Source organism: Populus euphratica, unplaced genomic scaffold, assembly GCF_000495115.2.
Source record: "Populus euphratica unplaced genomic scaffold, PopEup_1.0 scaffold41.1, whole genome shotgun sequence".
In the NCBI taxonomy this organism is placed as follows: domain Eukaryota; kingdom Viridiplantae; phylum Streptophyta; class Magnoliopsida; order Malpighiales; family Salicaceae; genus Populus; species Populus euphratica.
Window position 1 is genome coordinate 762086 of NW_011499868.1, and position 21307 is coordinate 783392.

Consider the following 21307-nt stretch of genomic DNA (forward strand, 5'->3'; position numbering starts at 1 on the left):
TAAAAAAAAACACTTTAAAAATACAAAAGCAAACACAGTACAAAAAAGTAAGGCTAGTTATTATAAATTAAATATTTTTTCATTGAACTTTTTAAAGTAAAAATATTTAGTACAAATCTATTTTTAAAAAAAAATTAACTTATTGAAAAGAACGTGAGAGTACTTATAAACACAACAACATCACATAAACTTTTATAATTTAGTAGATTCATATTATCCATTTTGAAGTTAGAGGGTATTAAGAAAACTAAAATAATCACAGCAATGCCACCTCCACCTCCAATATAGCTGTCACCATTCATGTCCATACCATGTCTTTGTATTCCCATGATTTTAGGATAAGTTTATTCTTTCTGTTACATATCTCTGATTACTAGTCTTTCCGTTATATGTTTTTGATTGCCTAACCTTATGGTTTCGGGTTGTATAAAGATATAAAACATATACAGAGATAAGTGTGCCTTGTAATAAAAACAATTACAACAGTTTTCAGTATCTGCTTTAAAGGGTTAGTTAGAATTTTACTTTTATAAAAATGAGATTTTTATTCTCCTAAGACATTATATTACAAGCTTGTTTAGTATTATGATAAATGATTATTTTTTAAAATTTATTTTTAACATTAACATATCAAAATAATAGAAAAATACTAAAGAATGCAATGTATTTTTAAAAATTATTTTTAAAACATAAAAATATAATCTGAAGTGTTGGCGTGTATAAGAGATTAGTGGAGAATAACTTCTTCTGTTTTTTCTTTTCATGTGAAGTAAGGATTGATGACACAATGTATATGGGGAAAATCTTATGGTATTGATACGAAATTTTTAGTATTTAAAAACCCTTAAAAAGAAACACAGTAAGTACTGTAGAAGAACATTTTAAAGTCTATAATTTCTTAATATGAGATAATTATGGCAATCAAAAGCGTACAAGACGAGGTAAATAGTATGTCCTATTTGAGCAAGGGATAAACTAGGCAATTAAACAAATCAGAAATACCAAAACTAATTTTAGAAATAAGTAAATTCGGGAAAAAAAAATAAAAAAATCGTAATTCCTAATCTGGGTCATCCTGAACTGATCACGACCACTAAAATGCCTAAAAGTTAGCATTTTGATTTGGATAAATAACATTTGACTAAAATGTTAATTGGCAAACTGCATTTAAATTCAAAATGACGTGGAAAATTGGTGATTAAACATTGAAAATTGCTAGTAGTTTTAGATAAGTGCATGCAAACCGAATCTGTAATTAGCACAGGTTTATCGTATCAGAAAACGATTTATTATTATTTATTATCACGGCGTCTTGCAAGCCCAAGGACGCCAAGTCAGTGGCTTGCAAGTTGCGGCGGTTTAGTTGACCATACAGGTTGGATTGCCTGGCAAATCTTATCCAAAAATAAGTTAATATATCTTAACTGGAATTTCCTTGCAAATTGGACCATGAAGACAACGGAGACAGTGACTGCTACGAATTTCAACGAAGACGATGAAGGATGACCATTATTAGGGCCTTACAACGAAGACGATGAAGGATGACCATTATTTATTTTTTTATCATGATGTTATTTATAGCAAATCCACAGACAAATAAACTAAAATCATATGCTAAATAAAATACAAAATCCTAAATAAAAAGAGGGTACTAATGGTTTGATGCAAATCCTGAAGTGCATATTTTGATTAATCCCAAGTTTTTCATTGCCAAAATGAAGTTGTCTACCCAAACTTATCGGGTTGGCGAGGCCTGATGACCTTCGTCTGTCGGTTACAAATTGAAGTGATAAAATTAGCAGATTTCTGCCTGTAAGATTACCTGTGAACGTGGGCGCCACAAGACATTAGGAGTTCATTTTTTGACACGTTTTAGTCACATCGCTTGCCTATATAATTAGAGGTGGAGGTCAGCTTTGGTTACCGGAGCAATTGTGAAAAAAACTGTGTTCTCCTACACACATATATAGTTATTTGATAAGATTTTTAGTTTCTGATTAGGTTCAACGAGACAGGGAGAGCAATTAATCAGCATGGTGTCAATAGAGGGTGGTGGTGGACAAAACCAGCAAAAATTGAACATGTATGCTGCTGGATGTGCTATAGTTGCTTCGACGATATCCATTATATTTGGATATGGTGAGTTCCTTAATTCGATCTCCTTTCCCTCTTGGATCCCATGTAGAGTTCTCGTTCTTGACTTTAAACAGTGTTTTCTGGAACTGGAAAATGTCGTGGGATCATAATATTCTAACCATTCATATATAATTCTTGTAATCTTTGATTAATAAAACCTTTTTCTTATATTTGGGTGTTGTGGAATATGCCATAATTCAAAGGTTTTTTCTTCTTCTTCTTTTTTCAGACACTGGAGTAATGAGTGGAGCCATGATATTCATAAAAGATGAACTGAAAATCCATGACACGGAAGTGGAAATACTTGCTGGAATCTTAAACATATGTGCCCTGTTCGGTTCTCTTCTTGCTGGAAGAACTTCTGATTATATTGGCAGGCGATACACAATTTTTGCAGCCAGCATCATCTTCATGCTTGGTTCAATCCTGATGGGGTACGCTCCAAATTATGGTGTCCTGATGACGGGGAGATGCATTGCTGGGATTGGTGTTGGCTTTGCTCTGATGATTGCTCCTGTATATTCGGCAGAAGTTTCATCGCCATCGTACCGAGGCTTCTTGACATGTCTACCGGAGCTTGGAATAAGTATTGGTGTTTTACTCGGCTACATATCAAATGTTGCTTTCGGAGGATTGAACCTGAAGCTTGGTTGGAGGATAATGCTTGGTATTGCAGCTATTCCTTCACTCGCCTTGGCCTTGGGCATCCTTAAAATGCCAGAGTCTCCAAGGTGGTTAGTAATGCAGGGTCGTTTAGGAGAAGCCAAGAAAATCTTGCGCAGAGTATCCAACTCAGAAGAAGAAGCTGAAACCCGTCTTCGTGACATAAAAGAAGCAGCTGGGATTGATGTGAATTGCAATGATGACTTTGTCAAGCCCGATCCCCTGAAGAAAACTCACGGTGAAGGGGTTTGGAAAGAACTAATTATAAGGCCAACACCAGCAGTCCGTTGGATACTGGTCGCCGCGGTTGGAATCCATTTCTTTGAGCATGCAGTTGGAATTGAAGCAGTTATTTTATACAGTCCTAGAATCTTTAAGAAAGCCGGTATTGTTGGCAAGGAAAAGCTCTTGCGTGCAAGTGTTGGCGTGGGGCTTACAAAGTTCGTATTTGTATTCATTTCCACTTTCTTGCTGGATAGAGTGGGGAGAAGGCGCCTTCTTCTTGTAAGCACAGCAGGTATCATAGCAGCCCTGGCAGTTTTAGGAACTTGCTTGACTATAGTGGAGCATCACCATGGAGGGCAGCTGGTGTGGGCACTAAGCCTTAGCATCATTTCTACTTATACGTTTGTAGCTTTCTTTAATATTGGACTTGCACCTGTGACATGGGTGTACAGCTCGGAGATATTCCCCCTGAAGCTAAGAGCACAAGGGTATAGTATTGGGGTTGCTGTGAATAGACTCATGAATGCCACTATTTCCATGAGTTTTATTTCGCTCTATGAAGCAATCACCATTGGAGGAGCCTTCTTCTTGTTTGCTGGCATCGCTGTGCTTGCCTGGTTTTTCTTCTATTTCCTATTCCCAGAGACCAAAGGAAGGTCCTTGGAAGACATAGAAGAGCTATTTAGCAAGGGTATAAGTGGTAGAGCTGAGGCTGTGAAGAGTGATATGTAGCGTGGTAATAAAACAGTGTAGCCTAAGTGGGTAATCTTTAGAGCAAATTAAACAAGCAAAAACTTGCTATGTTATTGCTGTCATATATTGTTTGTTAAATTACAATAACCTCCACAAGGTATAGAATTACGATCGACCTTAAAAAGTTGTCACATTTCTCAGCGCCCGCGCCGCCCCCCCCTCCCAAAAAAAAAAAAAAAAAAAACCATAATTTGCTCTTAATTACTGTTTAGAAAACAATAAATTAAAATCTTAAGTAACGAAGAAAAATATTAATTCTTTATAAAAAGTTTTGAGTCTAATTATTTTTTTATAACAATTAATGTTAATTATTGTTGGATATAAAAAGGATTTTCTATCTCTCTGACCAAATCATTGCCTTTGATTGTCATTAAACCTCTCTTTTTACAAATCACATCATTTTATACATGAATTAAGTTAAATTATAATCGTACTACTCTTTTTTTTTTAAATCAAATCCCATATTAATTCTTTGAAACAAAAAAATCCAAGAGTTTTTTTCAAGAACAGCACAGTGAGAAAATATTTTTTAAAACAGCTCAATTGAAAAAATAATTGTAGTTATTATGCGCATAGATAGCACATGCACAATTAAATGTGTTGTGCAATATTTATCCTCTCAAAAGTGTATATTTTATAAAGAATTAATAACTATAAAATAAACAAAAATAATTCAATTACGATAACATTGCACAAAAAGACAAGAGATGAGAGAGGAAGACAAAAAATTGATGTGTTGTAAATATCCTAGAGCTTCGATAATAACACTCTTATTACTTTATTACTATAGAATTATATTCATGAGATGAATTATTGGAAAACCAATTTTAGAACTAATAATAAGTTATACGTGTCATTTAAAAACAATAACATATTTATTTGTTGGCATCTTATCATCAATTTTAAAGTTAGCTTTCTATAGTATTTTTAAATTTTATTCGTCAATATATTTTTTGATAATATTGAAAGTGTTATTATTAAAGTTTTGATATATATACAACGCATCATTCTTTCTTTCTTTTTTCCTTTTCATTCCTTGTTTTTTTTATCATATCATCTCTTCTATGAGCATTGAATTATTATTTTTTATTTTATATAATTATTAATTCAAAATATAAATGATGACTTTTGAGAGCGTGAATTAATTTGTTAGATAAGGAAAATTTAAGTTACTAGATGCTCCATGCATAACATATCTCCATGTGTAACACACCTAGTTATTAGTTATTATTTGTGTTATGTTTGGAAATTATTTTTTCACTTGAAAAATATTTTATCTCACTATAAAAAAAAATTCAAAATTCAAACAACATAACCATAAGTAGTTGATGCAAGAAAACCTTTTTTTATTTTTTCATCTTCTTTTATCTTGACTATGATGTTTATCCTGGGCATGCTTTGATCTCCATTCTATAAGTGACATGAATATTTTTTTTGTTAAAAAATTATTTTAATTTAATAATTTAAGCTATGAGGTAAAATTTTAGAATATAATTTATATTATTTTCTAATACATTCTTTTAAGTAAAAACTTTTTGGACTTCAAACTTACACAAACCTATATTATCTTGTATTTAATTTTTATCAAATAAATAAAAATAATGAGATTCGAACTTGAAACTACTTAATCATTAAAGTTTTAATATCATATCAAATAATTATTTAAACATAATAATTTAAATCATTATATAAAATTCTAAAATATAATTTATAGTATTTTTTAATAATTTACATGCATCTAGAAGATACCAGCGGTAGACGGGGATGCTGCGGCTTATGATCTGATAGAAGCATACATAGAAAAACAACAAGCTTCTCCCATTCCTCTATCTGCTTCATCAGTATTGCTTGGAATGGGTTAAAAATGGTTGTTTTTTAAATGGACTGTCAGTAATGTCAGCTAGCTGTCTATTTTTAGTGGGAAATCCAAGAATCGGCAAGAATGGTCCACGAAACATTTTTCATCTCTCAAGTTCTACCCTTGTTCAACGAAATATTTTTGCCTCTAGCCTAGGAGAAAATTTGGCAGCATCATTGTGGATTGCTCCTCTAAAAAAAATTCTTCAGCAATATTTATGGGGGTTGGTCCCCTAAAATAGAAACTTGTAAACAATCAAAATCTAATATTGATCATGCCCATATGAAACCTACAAGCAAGGCCAGCCTTTAGGCAAGTCTCTTTTTACCAATTGTCCTCGCATTTTTTCCTGTTTACCGTCCCTGGTAAATGCATGAGAAAAGAGAGAACGTATAGCATTTGACTCTCAATTCTTGTTCCTCCCCCTTTCTCTTGACTCTCTAACCAACATTCTATCATTCTCTAGGCTCTCTATTTCTGTACTTTTCATCATGAGGAAACTCTGTCCAAATATTGATAGAGAAGATGGCCTGGAGACTGTTCTTGAGATCCCAATACCCGAAGAAATGTACACTAGCATGGGTAGCAATGCCGAATTACGCTGGCAAAATATGCTTACATGGATGAGGGCTCAAACTTCCGAAAAATTGTCACAACCGCTCATTGCAGCGCGAATTAATGAGCTAAGATTCCTTCTTTACATGGTTGGATCTCCTCTTATTCCTCTTCAAGTGCAAGTAGGCCATTCGGTTCACAAACCTGTCAAAGATTGTTCAATTGTAAGAGGGTTTTATAGAAACATCCATATCTCTCTGAAATTTTTATTTTACAACAGAATTATTGTTTACAGAAAAATGAGCAATTGCCATGACTTTTCTAAGAAAATGACAGTGTTACAATGTTTTTTGACAGCAAGCTTCAACAGCCAAATATATTGTGCAACAATACATTGCAGCTACAGGAGGACAAGCAGCATTAAACGCAGTGCACAGCATGTGCGTAACTGGTGAGGTGAAAATTGAGGCATCAGAATTTCATGAAGGGGAGCAGACCATAAACGTGAAAGGCAGCGAGGAAACAGGTGGATTTGTGCTTTGGCAGAAAGATCCGGACTTGTGGATGTTAGAGCTTCTTGTGTCAGGATGTAAGATGATATGTGGAAGCAATGGCAAGATCTCATGGAGGCATTCTTCTAATCAACGAAAGCCGATTTCAAAGGGTCCTCCTAGACCCTTGCGCCGATTCTTGCAGGTTAGGATCATTCCTTTGATTTACATTTTGTAGCATCAATCATATACTAGACTGTGAAAATTTATGTAGAATGTATGCATTAGAATTTTCAGTCCTCTGATTTCGTCCGATTAATTAGTTCTAACACAGTAAGTTATGGCAGGGATTGGATCCCAGGTCCACAGCAAACTTATTTATAGATGCAACCTGCATTGGAGAGAAACTAATAAAAGATGAGGACTGCTTTATACTCAAGCTAGAGACAAGTCCAGCAATTCGAGAGGCACAAAGTGGTCCTAACTACGAGATAATTCACCATACAATGTGGGGATACTTTAGCCAGAGGTCAGGCCTCTTGATTCAATTTGAGGACTCAAGGCTGATAGGATTAAGAACGAAAGACGGCGAGGATATATTCTGGGAGACGAGCGCAGAATCGATAATGGATGACTATAGGTACGTCGACGGTGTCAACATAGCACATAGTGGTCAGACTCGTGTCACGGTCTTCAGATACGGAGAGCAATCTGCAAACCACAAGAGAGAAATGGAAGAACACTGGAAAATTGATGAGGTAGATTTTAACATATGGGGTTTGACAACAGAGCAGTTTCTACCTCCTTCAGACCTTGAATTATGAGAAACAATGGCTGAACATTACAATTGATGTGAGATTCTTTTTGTTGTTTATGAGAAGAAATGAGTAAACAAATAATTGTGTAAAGACCACCATCAAAGTGAGAAAAAGAATTGTATTGGCACAAGGAAATGTAGAAGTTGATAACATATGCATTAATCTGCAGAAAAAGTTTCGTTTTTGTAAGAAGGTTAGCAGGGAAAATGGGATAATTAGTTCTGTCCATTTAATCCTTAATTTAGCCAGTGGAAATAAGCAAAGTTTATGAAACAGAAGATCCATAATGTCTTAATGCAAATATTATTAATCCTAATCCTAATGCTTAAATATTAATCATTCTCTAGAATACCTGAATATTCATCCTTTCAAACTAATAATTATGATTAATGAGTTGGGGATCTCTATCGCCTGCCACCTGCCCGCATCAAGGTCAGGCCCATAAAAGGTCTAACCTTAAAGTTTTAATGGATAATGAAGTTTATTCTTGTACCCATGACCTATGTTTAGATTGCTCATTGCTCCATGCAATTTGAAATTAATGGTTCAACTCTCCACGGCGCAGGACTGGAGGCAACGCCCATAAAAGGCATAGGTTTAAAGTTTTATTCGATCATGAAGCTTATTCGTGTTACAATCTTAATTAATTATACATGATATTGATTTTGTTTGTAAAAATATATTTAATTATTAATAATAACTTATTTATTTCCAGTACTTGTCAAATATTTGATTAATAAATTTAAAATAAATATAAAACTACAAGAAAAAAATATTTTATAAAAAAATTATAAAGTTATTATAATTATGATATTTCAATTACATTAAAATATTGTTGAATATTCCTAATGTTTATAGTTAATGCTCTATTAGAAATAAATATTATTTAGAGTTATTGAGATAGATATATATTATAGTTTTTTTTTTCTCATAGATCGATATATAAAAAATATTTATAATTAATATGTAGATACTTGTTAGATGATATATATACTGAATCAACCCGCATGAGAATTCTATATAAAATATCATCTATATCTATGAAAATGCATATATGATAATTGGATAAGTGATATCTAAATTTGAAATCACCAAGTCAACTTATATAAAAAAAAAATATTATGTTTTGATTATACTACATATTGTCATAATAAATAATAACAAATAAGAAGATATTTGATATAACATAAATTATATGAAAATATTTAAATAATCAAGGGATGATTAATCATTTTAGGTGAATTAAAATTTTTTTTTATCTATTTTTAAATAATATTGATTGCAAATACTTGCATAATATGAAATAAGATTTAAAAATAATTTCAAATATTATTTAAATAATTAATAATTGTAGTATTAAGAACAAATATGATTTGATATAGCAAACATACTTTAATAAATGAATATTTTTTTAACATCAGCACCTTAAAATCATTAGAAAACATTAAAAAAACTTAAATTAAAAAAATAAAATTTGATTTTTTTAAGACAAGCACAAATAAATATAGTTGAAAACTCAAAAAATCATAAAAATTTATGTTTTAAAAATTTATTAATATTTTAAGAACATTTTAGGATGGATTTGAGAAGTTAGTTAATCTCATGGTTAAAAAAAATTGTTTTTTCCCTTGATTTCTTGGGTTTCAACTTTGAAATCATCACTAAGGAAATTTAATAATTTTTTTAAATACATTGTAAAATTATAGGAAATACAATTAAGATTATTTGATAAAAAATTCTTTATACAATTAAGATTATTTGATAAAAAATTTAGTCTCAGAGAAAATTTCATAGGATAACTAGTACTTTCTAAGTTTATATTAAATAAAAAAATAAATAAAAAGAAGAGAGTGAATAAAAATCATGACTCCCAAAAAATAATAAAAAAAAATTTACATAATTTTTTATTTATTTTTAAAATAAATTTAAAAAATAACCAATAAAATATTATTAATTACTATTCGAGTATCATACAACTTATTGAAATATTAGCTAAACTTAAAATATTTTTAACATCAAACTCAAAAGAAAAACACTACAACACTGTAATTTTATTTTATTTTATTTTTTTAACAAAAGCAGTGCTTACTATATTTTGGCCTTCTAAGCTTTTTTTTAGAAATCCCGAGTTATCCCTAACTGTCAATTTCTAGAAGTGGAAGCAAAATAGTCTTTCCTTTGAAACGTGAGTAAAGTCACTCCCTTTCATTGCACGCCGACGACGACGACGAGAGTGCTTACTATATTTTGGCCTTCTAAGCTCTTTTTTTTGGTAATTCCGAGTTATCCCTAACCGTCAATTTCCTGAAGTGGAAGCAAAAGAGTCTTTCCTTTGAAACGCAAGCAAAGCCACTCCCTTTCATTCCACGTCGACGACGACAGAGGGAAATTTTTGGACGGGTCCATGCACATAAATAATATCGCCCAATAAGGCAATGCCCACTCCACAATGCAGAAAGCAATCGAACGGTGTCGTCCTTTGTCGGTTGCCTAAGATGAGGCTCCGTAGCAAACCCTTTCCATAAAGGTTGACTCCTCGGTAAATCAACGGCCAGTAGATCCCAGCCACGACACCGTCACTAGTGTCAATCCAGTGTGGGGGGATACACGAAACATCCAGAAACTGTTATCTACAAACGAGTCCCTTAATTATGTGATTGATTTTACATCAGATCAAAATGAATATTTTTTTTTCAATTCTACCACCACCAAATTGTTACTTACCGAACATAATTTTTTTACCCCTAAAATCAAATCAGAATAAAAATACTTACTTTCAATTTAAAATTTTTACTTGATGAATAATAAATAATATATAAATATAAAAAACTCTACTGGTTAATAAAGAAAGCATCAAAATGCAATAAAATGAGATCATTAATTACATTCATTTATTTTGTTACAAAACTTTGTAATGCAATGGAGACATTCATAAAAGTTCATTCTAGTTCATGTAATTTTTAAAAAATACTAGTCCCTGTATTTTATTTATAGTGATAAAGTGGTCTTTATTTGAATTTTTTTTTGTCCCTGTGCTATATAAAATTTACAATCTAATCTTATGATGGGCATTTTTTTTACAATCAGGTTCGTACGTGCAATACTACTTTTCATTATATAATGTTAATTACATAATATTTTTTTATGTAATAAATGAATTAAATATACAAATATATTCCATGATTCTTTACATCTAACCATACATGCAAGTTGAAAAAATTTTCAACTCTTTTTTTAAATAAATAAATAAAAATTTAAATTCTTATCATTGAAGAAGAGGAGGCTGTATATATATATATATATATAAACAAGAGTTCTTCTCACTTTTGAATAGTATAAGACATTATTCAAATTTAAAACCACATGACATGAATAAAAAAATATTTTTATATCATTAAAAGTCGATGAATTTCTTCCATCTAAAATTAGAAAGGATTTTAAAACTTTTATCTTTCAAATACAAAGAATCTCCAATAAAATATAAAAAAATTATAAAAATAAAGATTAATACAACATCTTGGATAGTCTTTCCATATAAATCAAGGATAAGTATTTGATTTTTATATATTCAAAATAAATTTAGAATATATAAATGGTATGATAATTCCATTATCTTAGAATATATATTAAAAAAAATAAAGATAACATTTAATCTGAAATTACTGCATTAATTTTGTAGTTGATATAATTGATTTGATTTGCTAGCAGTAAATGAAACAAATAAAGAATTATCTTAATTTTCTAAACAGCAGTGCTCGTATATAGGTGGAATGGTTAATTTGCTGTGATTTAGAGTTTGAATACCAATTTGAAGCCATCATCATAGCTGGGGGACTAACATTGTATTTAACCCAAGCAGATACTTACCCCTCCCTTTCCTATAACAAAGTCCCTCTCCATCGCATAGATCGATTAAAAAACGACACGCTCTTCCTTCCTGAATCCACCTCCATCTCTCCCACTGAAAAAACACACGGAAACAAGCTATTTCAATATAAAACTAACAATAATAAAAGAAAAGGAAAACCCCAGAGTAGAATAAAAATAAATCGAGATGAAGGAAGACGATTCGCTTCCAACAACAACAGCACTAAGCGTGAAAAAGGAAACCTCCGATTCCGTTCTATTCGGCAAAGGCCGTTACAAGTTCTGGGCTCTAGCAGCCATTTTGTTATTAGCATTCTGGTCAATGCTTACTGGCACCGTCACTCTCCGCTGGTCTGCCGGAAATCTCAACAGCCTCGTCGACGACATCGACACTCCCATTCGCGACGATCTCGATGTCCTAGTCAGTACACAGAACTATTTCTGAGTTTTTATTTTTTATTTTTTTAAATTTTGATTTTATGAATTTATTTTGACTGGTGAATTGTAAATAACTGTAGGAAATGGAGGACAGAGAGAAAGTGGTGAAGCATATGTGGGATATATACACGAATAGCCATCGGATCAGATTACCAAAATTTTGGCAAGAGGCATTTGAAGCTGCTTATGAAGAGTTGACTAGTGACGCATCAGATGTTAAAGAGGCTGTCATTGCTGAGATCGCTAAGATGTCTATTCGGTCTATTGATCTTGATCCGTTTCCTGTTCAATCTACGGTGAGGACTCCTTTTTTCCTTTTTTTAGGTTCTTGAGATTTTGCATTTTAATGTTAAGTTTCCGCAAATGAACTTTTTTTCTTTTTTTTTGTTGATTGGAACTGTATACAAAGTAGCCAGGGTAGTGTTGACATTGATCTTGTGATTATTGATTTTGATTTGAATTGAAAGCGGAAGCATGTTGTCGGTGGTTGATTCGGGGTTAGGAGGTGGGCTTGCTCTGTGATTTTACTTATTGGTCAAAGTCTTAGTGTAGAAAAGTCTGAGTGATGTGATAGAAAACCTTACTGAAGTTAGACTTGGAGTTTGCATTAGTATATTTTAGAAACAGTGGGCTTAATCGAGCTCATTGTTCATTTAGGTAGAATTTTGATAAGCTGGTGTAAATAATATTTTATTGAAAGAATTATTCATTTTTTATTTTAAATAAAAGAAGTGATTTATTGAAAGAAAGATACGGAAAAAAAAGCAGCGGCTACAGATATTGTTGCGAGGAAGGAAATAAGTGTAATATCGTACCCAAAGGCATGCAAAAGAAACTCATATGAGAGATGCAGAGCAAAAGAATGGCAGATCCGTAGTAGAAGAAATGGAGAGACTCATCGGGAATGGTGTGAAAAGAAAGGCTGATCCTGATAGTAATAATAAACTAGGGTAAATTTCATGAGATAAAATTGAGTGTGGACTAAGATTGCTAAGATGTCTATTTGGTCTATTGATCTCAGTGTATCTACCTCCTGTCTGATCAATGGCGGTGATTTATTTTCTTAGGTTTTTGTGAAACTGCTATTAATCCTTTTAATTGTTCAGTTAATTGAAATCTTGATTTGTTCACCGTTTAATTTAGCAAAAACATTTTTATACTTTTGAATGCTGAGAGAAAACCCAGTTATTGGAACACTGTTCAAAACAGTAATGGTAATGTTGGCTTTAATCTCAGGATGATAGGTGTTATGGTCTGAAATCACTGGCAAACTTTTAGCCTTTCAAAAATAGACAATGGATTGTTGTATGTTAATACCCCACTGTATCCCTTAACATGCCAAATATTGCATTGCATCAAAAAGGTGTGGATCCTTTGAAGTTAGGGGCAAATTTGATATTTGCTATACTTGACTATCTTTTTAACAATTGCTAAATGATTGTGTGAAACTCAAAATGAAATCATATTAGGGACCGCAGGGAGCATTAGTTCTGTCCATTTTCATTGAATTTTGGTTCTACATAAATTGTCAATGTTTTGCTGGTGGCAAGAGTTTCAATGTGACAATACCTTTTGTTTTGCCTGCTTTTTCCAAAGTTTATTCAATTCTTTTACCATTGTACTTGAGGAAATTATTAAGGTTTTTGTTTGTGCGCTATCCTTTGATACAGACTTTTGCTAGTTTATTCTGTTCGGATAGTTCTGTGGAAGCCTCTTTTTCTTAAGCAAAATATTTCCCAGCTGAAAATTTGTTCACGATAGCCTACTTTAGATGACTGTCATCTCAGCTGGACATTTTCAATGTTTTATCAACAGAAGCTACAAACGCTAGGTCTAGATGTTTAGCAGCTTTTTCTATCTGATATCTGGAGTGGTTAAGCCCCGTTGGATGTTGTGTGCTCACATAAACTTAACCAGAAGTTGGTATTTGGTTGCTGAACTTGTTGAATTAGTTCCCGATGAGATCCTAGGTGCATGGGTATCCTTGTGCTGTGTCCTGTGTGGGTGGTAATTTTGAATTGTGATTATAGGAGGGCTGTAGTTTGTATAGCTTCTAAGAATAAATCTTCTATACAATTTCTCACCAGGCTAATTATGATCCCTGTTATTGAGATTCAACGTGTAGTTCATTATTGCAGATGAATCCTACAAGTCATCTTTGGCCATGCCTTCAATGTGACAAACTGGATTCCAGTTATCTCGGACTTCCTTTTATATTTATGTCATTGTTTAGTGTAATCATGAGGTGGGTCTGTGAAAACCTAGTATGCAATGGAGTGAGGAAAAGTTCAGACCATTCTATCACAATGTCCACAACAGCAAATGCTTGATCAGGGAGTTTCTAAGTTGCATGATATTTTGAAGTGAAAGCAAGTTTTGGGTTAGGGTAGGGGTTGTGGTGAGGACTAAGTGGAACTTCATCACTACGAGTGGGCGTCCATCTCCTTGTTTGTACTGTTTGAGTAGGTATTCATCTGTTAAATTTATTATTGCCTTACGTTTCATGAACCAGAGAAATAAAAAGAAGGAATAGAAACATTGTAGGGCTGTTAACTGCTATCTAAATTCTAATCCTATTTTGAATTTATGCGATCTTGTGATTGTGTTGGAGTTGGGGTTAATTTGCTGTGCCTCTCTTCTTTGCTCACTACCTGTTCCTGACTTCAGAGATGTATCATTGCTATCCCAGATTGTATTGGTAAAGTGTTTCTCTCATTTGCTACACCTTTAATGATTTGCTGCTCTCATGGCCAGCCCATATCATTGAATCAATGAACTTGGAAGTATAAAAGCCTCGTATTGCTCGATGTGCTTCTCTTGTGCTGAATTAATTTGAGTGGGACAGACATGTTAACCATAACTTTTCTGTGTTTCTTATGTTTGCTTTCAGAGAGCACGAGAATTAAGCAAGAGTCTGAAGCTGGCTGCAGTGGCTTCAAAAGGGAGTGGTCATTGATGTGGAGAAAGTTGAGCACCCGAGGCTTCAAATCCAGCTTCGTGCCTCATTGCTCCATGTGCTGCTGCCCAGAGTTTGCGAGCGGTGGTGATGGGTGAACCATACTCTTTAAGTTTATTGTTTTCATATTAGGGATAAACAATGTATTTAAATAGGTTATCATTCTTTGTACCTTATTTTGCTTTCACAATCTTCGTAATATGAGTGGGTTTTAACAACTTTTTGGATAGATCACTCCAGTAAGAAATTTTGGTAAAGATGTCGTCTACTATTTCAAGTTGAAAGAATATTTGAAATTCTACATTACAATTTACAAGTTAATAAGCTATTCTGTCGATCCATGTCGCTGTTATTCTTTGCCCTGGCATCTGAAATTCGAAGAAAGTGCCAGGCTGTTAGCTGGTTTCTCTGGGTGTGCCCGACTGCTCTTTCATTTCAATGGGAGATCAAATTGCTAACGTAGACAAATTTCATCAACTATCGAACCTCGTCCCCCCTCGCCGACAAATTGGAGGATAGAAATAAATCTACCCCGTTTCCGACCTCAAATCAACACTATCCACGGCACATTCTAGAAAAAGTCGTTCCTTAATCTCTCTCTCCACCCCCTCCCTTCATAATGGTTATGTTCCTTCGAAACAGCTCTCAAGTGTTGGGATGAATATGGGCGGTAAAAATAAATGAATATGTAACATCACCGCAATATATAATAAAAAGAGTTTTGCCTAAAAGCTCATTTGAAAGCTCTACCATCTTTGAGGAAATCAATCCCGTCCCTCAAAAGACAAAACACCACCAGAATCCCCAAATTCACCACCACCTAACGATGAAGTGCCCCTACTGCTCCGCCACACAAGGCCGCTGCGCCACAACAACCACAAACCGCTGCATAACCGACTGCACGTCTTGCGGCCGTGTTGTAGAAGAACGCCAATTTCACCCTCACCACCTCTTCCACCTCCGTGCACAAGACACCCCTCTTTGCCTCGTAACCTCCGATCTCCCGACCCTTCACCACCACCACCAAAACGAAGAAGACCCATTTGAGCCCACCGGGTTTATAACCTCCTTCTCCACTTGGTCTCTCGAACCCAACCCAGTCTCCGTCCGTTCTTCTCTCTCTTTCTCCGGTCACCTTGCAGAACTTGAACGGACAATTGAACTAAGTGCTTCTACACCGGCTTCAAGTTCTAATGTCGTGGTGGATAATCTGAGAGCGTATATGCAGATTATTGATGTGGCTTCGATTTTGGGCTTGGATTGTGATATATCAGATCATGCGTTCCAGTTGTTTAGAGATTGTTGTTCAGCTACTTGTTTGAGGAATCGGAGTGTCGAAGCTCTTGCTACAGCTGCTCTTGTTCAGGCTATTAGAGAAGCCCAAGAACCCAGAACCCTCCAGGTATTAAACAGTGAGACCTGTGCAGATGTTTTTAATTTAGAGTTAACTAATTGTAATAAGCATTACTGTATTTTTGAAGTGCTGCGTTAGGAAGGATAATTTCGAACCGGCTAATTTGAATTGTATATGATGCTGGCTTTGTGTAATTATATTTTGAGAATCAGGTAGGGACACTTGTAAATGGAGAGGTAATTTTTAGAAAAGGAAGGTGGGCTTATTGCATTTTTTGTTACTTTGATTGAAAGCTGATGCATTCTTCAATCTACATGCTTGTGCTTATGTTTTTACACTGACTGGATAATGTCTCCTAGCAAGTGAAAAGTATGACACTGTTAAGGTCAAAATGAGGGGAAATGAGGATAAGGGATTGGTTAGAGGCTTCTCTAATGAGTACCTCAGTTGTTTTTTAATGACCGAAACGATTTGCTTTAAGAGTACTTTTATATACTAGTGCCGCTGTTATTCCTGTCCTTGAGATTTGATGCTTGCCTGGTATGATAATGTGCTCCTGGGTGTTGTGTGCAAGTAGTTGCATTGGTCTTGGCATCTTTCGGATTTGATCATTTCTAACTTGAATGACTGGGTTATATTAACAGGAGATCTCGATTGCTGCCAATGTACCTCAAAAGGAGATTGGGAAGTACATCAAGATACTGGGAGAAGCTTTGCAACTAAGTCAACCAATTAACAGCAATTCAATTTCAGTGCATATGCCTAGATTCTGCACTCTCCTCCAACTGAACAAATCTGCTCAGGTACTTTGTTGTGTGGAAGCAGCTGACTTGTTAAGTTGGAAAAGTTAGAATTTAGTTAATAAACTTTGAGAAATTGTATTCGAAGGATTGAAAGTGTTAAGAAGATCAAATAGAAAAAAGAAAGAAATTTTGAACAGGAAAATTGTAGCCTTCTTAGGGGACAAATAGAACGCATTAAAATCAATTTTACTAAAATTAATATTTCACTACTTTTTAATGTCAAACTGTTGCAAAGATTCCAAGTTGCTTTTGGCCCCAAAAAATGAGTTCGATGATAATAAAACCTCGGTAGCTGTTCACCTGACACGTTCAAATTTTTTTATCTTTTTGTGAACTGCAAGCAATTTGTATACATAAAAAGTCGATGGAGTCCTAATACCAAAAAGAAATAGTTGTTAATGAAGTCATTTACAATTTTTGTGGTTTGGCTTATAAATGATATTTCTGGATAATTTGACACTTGTTTTGCTCATTGAAGTGGCTGTGTGCAAGTATTTACCAGCTTAAAGTGTGATCACACTAAAAGTGCTCAACAAAACATTGATCAAAAACATATAAATAGACTCTTTACTTCTCGAGCTTGTGGATTTTCTCTTGACCATTTGCTTTTCACTTGATCAAATTGAGCAACTAATTGATATAACTAAAGGAACTGGCAACTCACATCGGAGAAGTTGTTATCAACAAATGCTTTTGCACCCGGCGGAATCCCATTAGCATCTCTGCAGCTGCTATATATCTGGCATGCCAACTAGAAGATAAAAGAAAGACACAGGCAGAGATTTGTAAGGTGACAGGTCTCACAGAAGTCACCCTCCGTAAAGTCTACAAGGAGCTTTTGGAGAATTGGGGTGATCTGCTTCCAAAAAATTATACTCCTGCTGTCCCTCCCGAGAAGGCATTTCCCACAACTACAATTGCCTCAGGCCGATCCTCTGCACCTAAAATTGATCCAGTTGAATTAATATCTTCATCTTCAGAAAAAGATAAACAACTAGAGAGTAAATCAAATAAGCCAAGTGAATTGGCCAGAGGCAAAGAGGACGCTGAAAATAATGTTAATTCCCGTGGGGTCCGACCTCCTCAATGGCAGAATTTCAGGCAGCCCTGGCTACAGTGTGTAACTTCTGGAGTTCGGATGGTGGGAGATACAAATCAGAACTTAGCTCGAGTGGATATCAATGAGTCGCAGCCTAGTCGTCAAGAATTCGAAGAGAAGGCAGACAAGCAGAAAATGGATAAAGATTCAACAGCTTCAGCATGGCCAAACCAATTATCTAGTTCCCCAGCTTCAGGTGCGAGCACAATCTCCTGGCCATTTCGGTCAGCACCTTCTCCAATAGTACAGCCACCACCCAAGCTAACACCAGGTTATGCTGAGCTTAAAGGTATTGGCAGTCAAAATGGAGGTAAAACTGGCAATAATAGTGGAGATAACAAGTAACACCACGAATTGGATCCTCCCCTTTCAGGTATACATTGTTGTACAGCACCAAAAGATGCAGTTACAAGTTTCCCTGATGATTAAATTCTGCGGTTTTTATTTTACTGTTCATTTTATGTATCATAAAGCATTTCATATCAGAACAGAAATTAGTTATTCCACTAATAGAGTCTTATGCTATCTTCTATGGACGGATGGATTCAAGGTCGTGCAATTTATAATTTGTTTTTCACACACGTGTTCCCGTATGATATGTCAGGGCTCGATCATTCTCAACTCCAACAAGCATCAAGCAACTTGCAAATAGAAATTCTTGCATGGACCACCAAGGAAGTCAACAGTAGCATTTTGATGGACTTGCACTGCTTGAGGCACTTGAATGGATGGTGGTGACATTTGGGTAAGAATTTCAAGGGACCTGTTTGTCCCTCTAGTTTCTATGTTTTAGCCACTACTAGTAGCCCCAACAAAAGCACAGCTTAGTGGCCTACCCTTTCGAAGCCTGTGAACCTTCTCATTTATGGAATGTTATGGATTTTTAAAGGAACTTAGAAGGAGGAGGACAACTTATGCTGCTTTTAAAGGCAACATGTGAAGTGATTCATGACTTGAAAAGGGCACCTTTTATTTTTTCTTCACAGGTAGATGATCATGAAACATTTTGCCGACAGTATTTTTCCACAGGTTGGATGATGATATCTTGACCCAATATTAGTGCTTCTTGCATTCCTTAAGGCTTAAGATGCGAAAAACTAGTTGATATTGGACAGCTTAGTGAAGATTTACGGAGAAGACTGGAAATGCTTCATCGTGAAACTTCATTAATTCCCGTTCCCGTAGCATGAAGTTAGGAAACGTAGTTTTAAGAGGTCCTCTCAGTGATATTTTGTTGGATTGTCTATACATTGTTACGGGGTTGCTTATGCCAGTATTTGGTTTGTGTTGAACTTTGCTATGTATTCAGTGAATCTATTCTTCCCTAGAATTTGCGATGTACTAGCAGCCTACCTCTACATGTTGAAGGTTGCGAAAACTGATAGTGATTGAATTTTCAATGGCATCTCTTCGAGACGCTTTTCGTGGGCAATTGCTGTCAGGTTTGTCTTAAACTTAGGAAGGGCCCATCACCATCATTCCTGGATTATATGATCTTGATGTTGAAATTGTTTTTTTTTTAAAAAAAATATTTAAAATTATATTTTTATATGAGATGATATATTATGTGGATTTATAAAATAAATATATTTGATATTATTATAATTATAAATTATTGTTAGATAAGTAATAGAAACTAAAAATATGATAGAATAAATATTTTATAATGAGAAAAAAAAATTATCTTTTTTGTTAATAAAAAGTAAAAAAATATTACAAAATTAAATCAACTTAATATTAAAAAAAAATAATAAAGATAACTTTGAATAAAAAACCCATGAGAAAAAATGTTGTAATAATTGATAATGTTTTATAAAAAAATTATAATGTTTTTTTCAATAAAATAAAATAAAAAAATCATTTAGAGAAATATTATAGTAATTTATAGTGTTTTGTGAAAGAAATTACAATACTTTTATCTTATGATTTAATTTTATTGTAATTATAATTCTTAACTAATTTAATATTAAAAAAATAACAAAGTTAATTTTAGAAAAAGTCATAAAAAAATCATATGGAAAAATACTGTAACAATTTACAGTTTTAAAAAAAAATTACAAAGTTAATTTTTAATCAGCTTAATATTTTTTTAAAAAATTGACAGATAATTTTAGAAAAAAATAACAAAAAAAATCATGTTGAAAACACTGTAGTAATTCATATTGTTTTGTGATAAAAGCTATAGTATTTTTTCACATGATTTAACTTTATTTGTAATGACTTATAATTATAATTTTCAAACAGCTCGATATTAAAAAAAAAAGAATTGACGAAGATAATTTTAAAAAAATTTCAAGAAAAAAAAACATGTGAAGAGACACTGTAGCAATTCACAACGTTTTATACGGAAAGCTACAGTGCTTTTCTTACATGATTAAGTTTTATTACAACGTTAAATTTTAACCAACTCAATATTAAAAAAATAAAATCAGTAAAAATAATTTTGAAAAAAATATTATAAAAAATAAAAACACAAAAGAAATTGAAAAAAAAACATGTGAGAAAAAACTGTATAAATTTATAATATTTTGTGAAGTAAAATTTGTATTTACTTATAATTGTAATTTTTAACTAGTTTAATATTTAAAAAAATAAAATTGACAAAGATAATTTTAGAAACAAATATAATAAAACAGAAAAAAATCATGTGGGAAAAAACATTATAGCAATTCACAGTAATTTATAAGGAAAGTTACAATGTTTTTCTCGTATATTATAATTGTAATTTTTAATCAGTTTAATATTAAAAAATAAAAAAAAATAATTTTAGAGAAAATCATAAAAAACAAAAAAACCACGTGGAGAAATAATGTAGCAATTAATAATATTTTAAAGAAAAATACAAAATAAAATTCTTAATCAGTTCAATATTTAAAAAATAAAAAAAATATAATTTTAAAAAATAAAAAACCATGTGGGAAATACCGCAGAAATCCACAATATTTTGAAGGCAAAAAGTTTCAAAGTGTAATTTTTAACCCACTCAATATTTAAAAAGTAAAATTAATAAAAATAATTTTGAAAAAAATAGAGGAAAGTTGAAAAAAAAAGTAATTTTATAAAAATACAAAAAAAAAAAAGAAATAAACAGAAGGTTAGGAAAAAATATATAAAAAAATACATTATGAATTAATGTTGTAATTTACACTGTATTTTGGTGTGGAAAAACAGTGATTTCATTCTATCTTTTAGTTATATATATAATTGTTTTGATATATTGATATTAAAAATAAAATTTTTATTTTAATATATTTATAAATAAAAAACATTTTAAAAATCTTTACTGATCAT

General features: G+C 32.9%; 4 protein-coding genes across 4 annotated transcripts; all 4 read left to right on the plus strand.

The window, feature by feature from the left end:
* The first annotated feature begins 1905 nt into the window (after nt 1–1905).
* LOC105126552 (probable polyol transporter 3) lies at nt 1906–3890 on the plus strand. Its single transcript, XM_011027448.1, has 2 exons — nt 1906–2139; nt 2366–3890. The coding sequence occupies exons 1-2, from the start codon at nt 2034–2036 to the stop codon at nt 3754–3756; spliced, it is 1497 nt and encodes a 498-aa protein (XP_011025750.1). The 5' UTR covers nt 1906–2033; the 3' UTR covers nt 3757–3890.
* Nucleotides 3891–6126: 2236 nt separating this feature from the next.
* LOC105126553 (uncharacterized) lies at nt 6127–7505 on the plus strand. Its single transcript, XM_011027449.1, has 3 exons — nt 6127–6414; nt 6548–6886; nt 7029–7505. The coding sequence occupies exons 1-3, from the start codon at nt 6127–6129 to the stop codon at nt 7503–7505; spliced, it is 1104 nt and encodes a 367-aa protein (XP_011025751.1).
* A 3883-nt stretch (nt 7506–11388) lies between these two features.
* LOC105126554 (uncharacterized) lies at nt 11389–15091 on the plus strand. Its single transcript, XM_011027450.1, has 3 exons — nt 11389–11787; nt 11885–12100; nt 14695–15091. Exons 1-3 carry the CDS (start codon nt 11554–11556, stop codon nt 14758–14760), a joined length of 516 nt encoding a protein of 171 aa, XP_011025752.1. The 5' UTR covers nt 11389–11553; the 3' UTR covers nt 14761–15091.
* A 189-nt stretch (nt 15092–15280) lies between these two features.
* PBRP (plant-specific TFIIB-related protein) lies at nt 15281–19346 on the plus strand. The gene is made up of 4 exons (XM_011027452.1): nt 15281–16162; nt 16759–16917; nt 17567–18389; nt 18621–19346. Exons 1-3 carry the CDS (start codon nt 15587–15589, stop codon nt 18359–18361), a joined length of 1530 nt encoding a protein of 509 aa, XP_011025754.1. The 5' UTR covers nt 15281–15586; the 3' UTR covers nt 18362–18389; nt 18621–19346.
* The last annotated feature ends 1961 nt before the right edge of the window (nt 19347–21307 follow it).

Bases quoted from the DNA above. Each gene is read 5' to 3' on its own strand.
- LOC105126552 (XM_011027448.1), top strand. From the start codon at position 2,034: ATGGTGTCAATAGAGGGTGGTGGTGGACAAAACCAGCAAAAATTGAAC. The intron at 2,140-2,365 runs GTGAGTTCCTTA...TTCTTTTTTCAG, and splicing joins ATCCATTATATTTGGATATG to ACACTGGAGTAATGAGTGGA.
- LOC105126553 (XM_011027449.1), top strand. From the start codon at position 6,127: ATGAGGAAACTCTGTCCAAATATTGATAGAGAAGATGGCCTGGAGACT. The intron at 6,415-6,547 runs GTAAGAGGGTTT...GTTTTTTGACAG, and splicing joins CTGTCAAAGATTGTTCAATT to CAAGCTTCAACAGCCAAATA. The intron at 6,887-7,028 runs GTTAGGATCATT...AAGTTATGGCAG, and splicing joins CCTTGCGCCGATTCTTGCAG to GGATTGGATCCCAGGTCCAC.
- LOC105126554 (XM_011027450.1), top strand. From the start codon at position 11,554: ATGAAGGAAGACGATTCGCTTCCAACAACAACAGCACTAAGCGTGAAA. The intron at 11,788-11,884 runs GTCAGTACACAG...AAATAACTGTAG, and splicing joins GCGACGATCTCGATGTCCTA to GAAATGGAGGACAGAGAGAA. The intron at 12,101-14,694 runs GTGAGGACTCCT...GTTTGCTTTCAG, and splicing joins CGTTTCCTGTTCAATCTACG to AGAGCACGAGAATTAAGCAA.
- PBRP (XM_011027452.1), top strand. From the start codon at position 15,587: ATGAAGTGCCCCTACTGCTCCGCCACACAAGGCCGCTGCGCCACAACA. The intron at 16,163-16,758 runs GTATTAAACAGT...TTATATTAACAG, and splicing joins AAGAACCCAGAACCCTCCAG to GAGATCTCGATTGCTGCCAA. The intron at 16,918-17,566 runs GTACTTTGTTGT...ATATAACTAAAG, and splicing joins AACTGAACAAATCTGCTCAG to GAACTGGCAACTCACATCGG.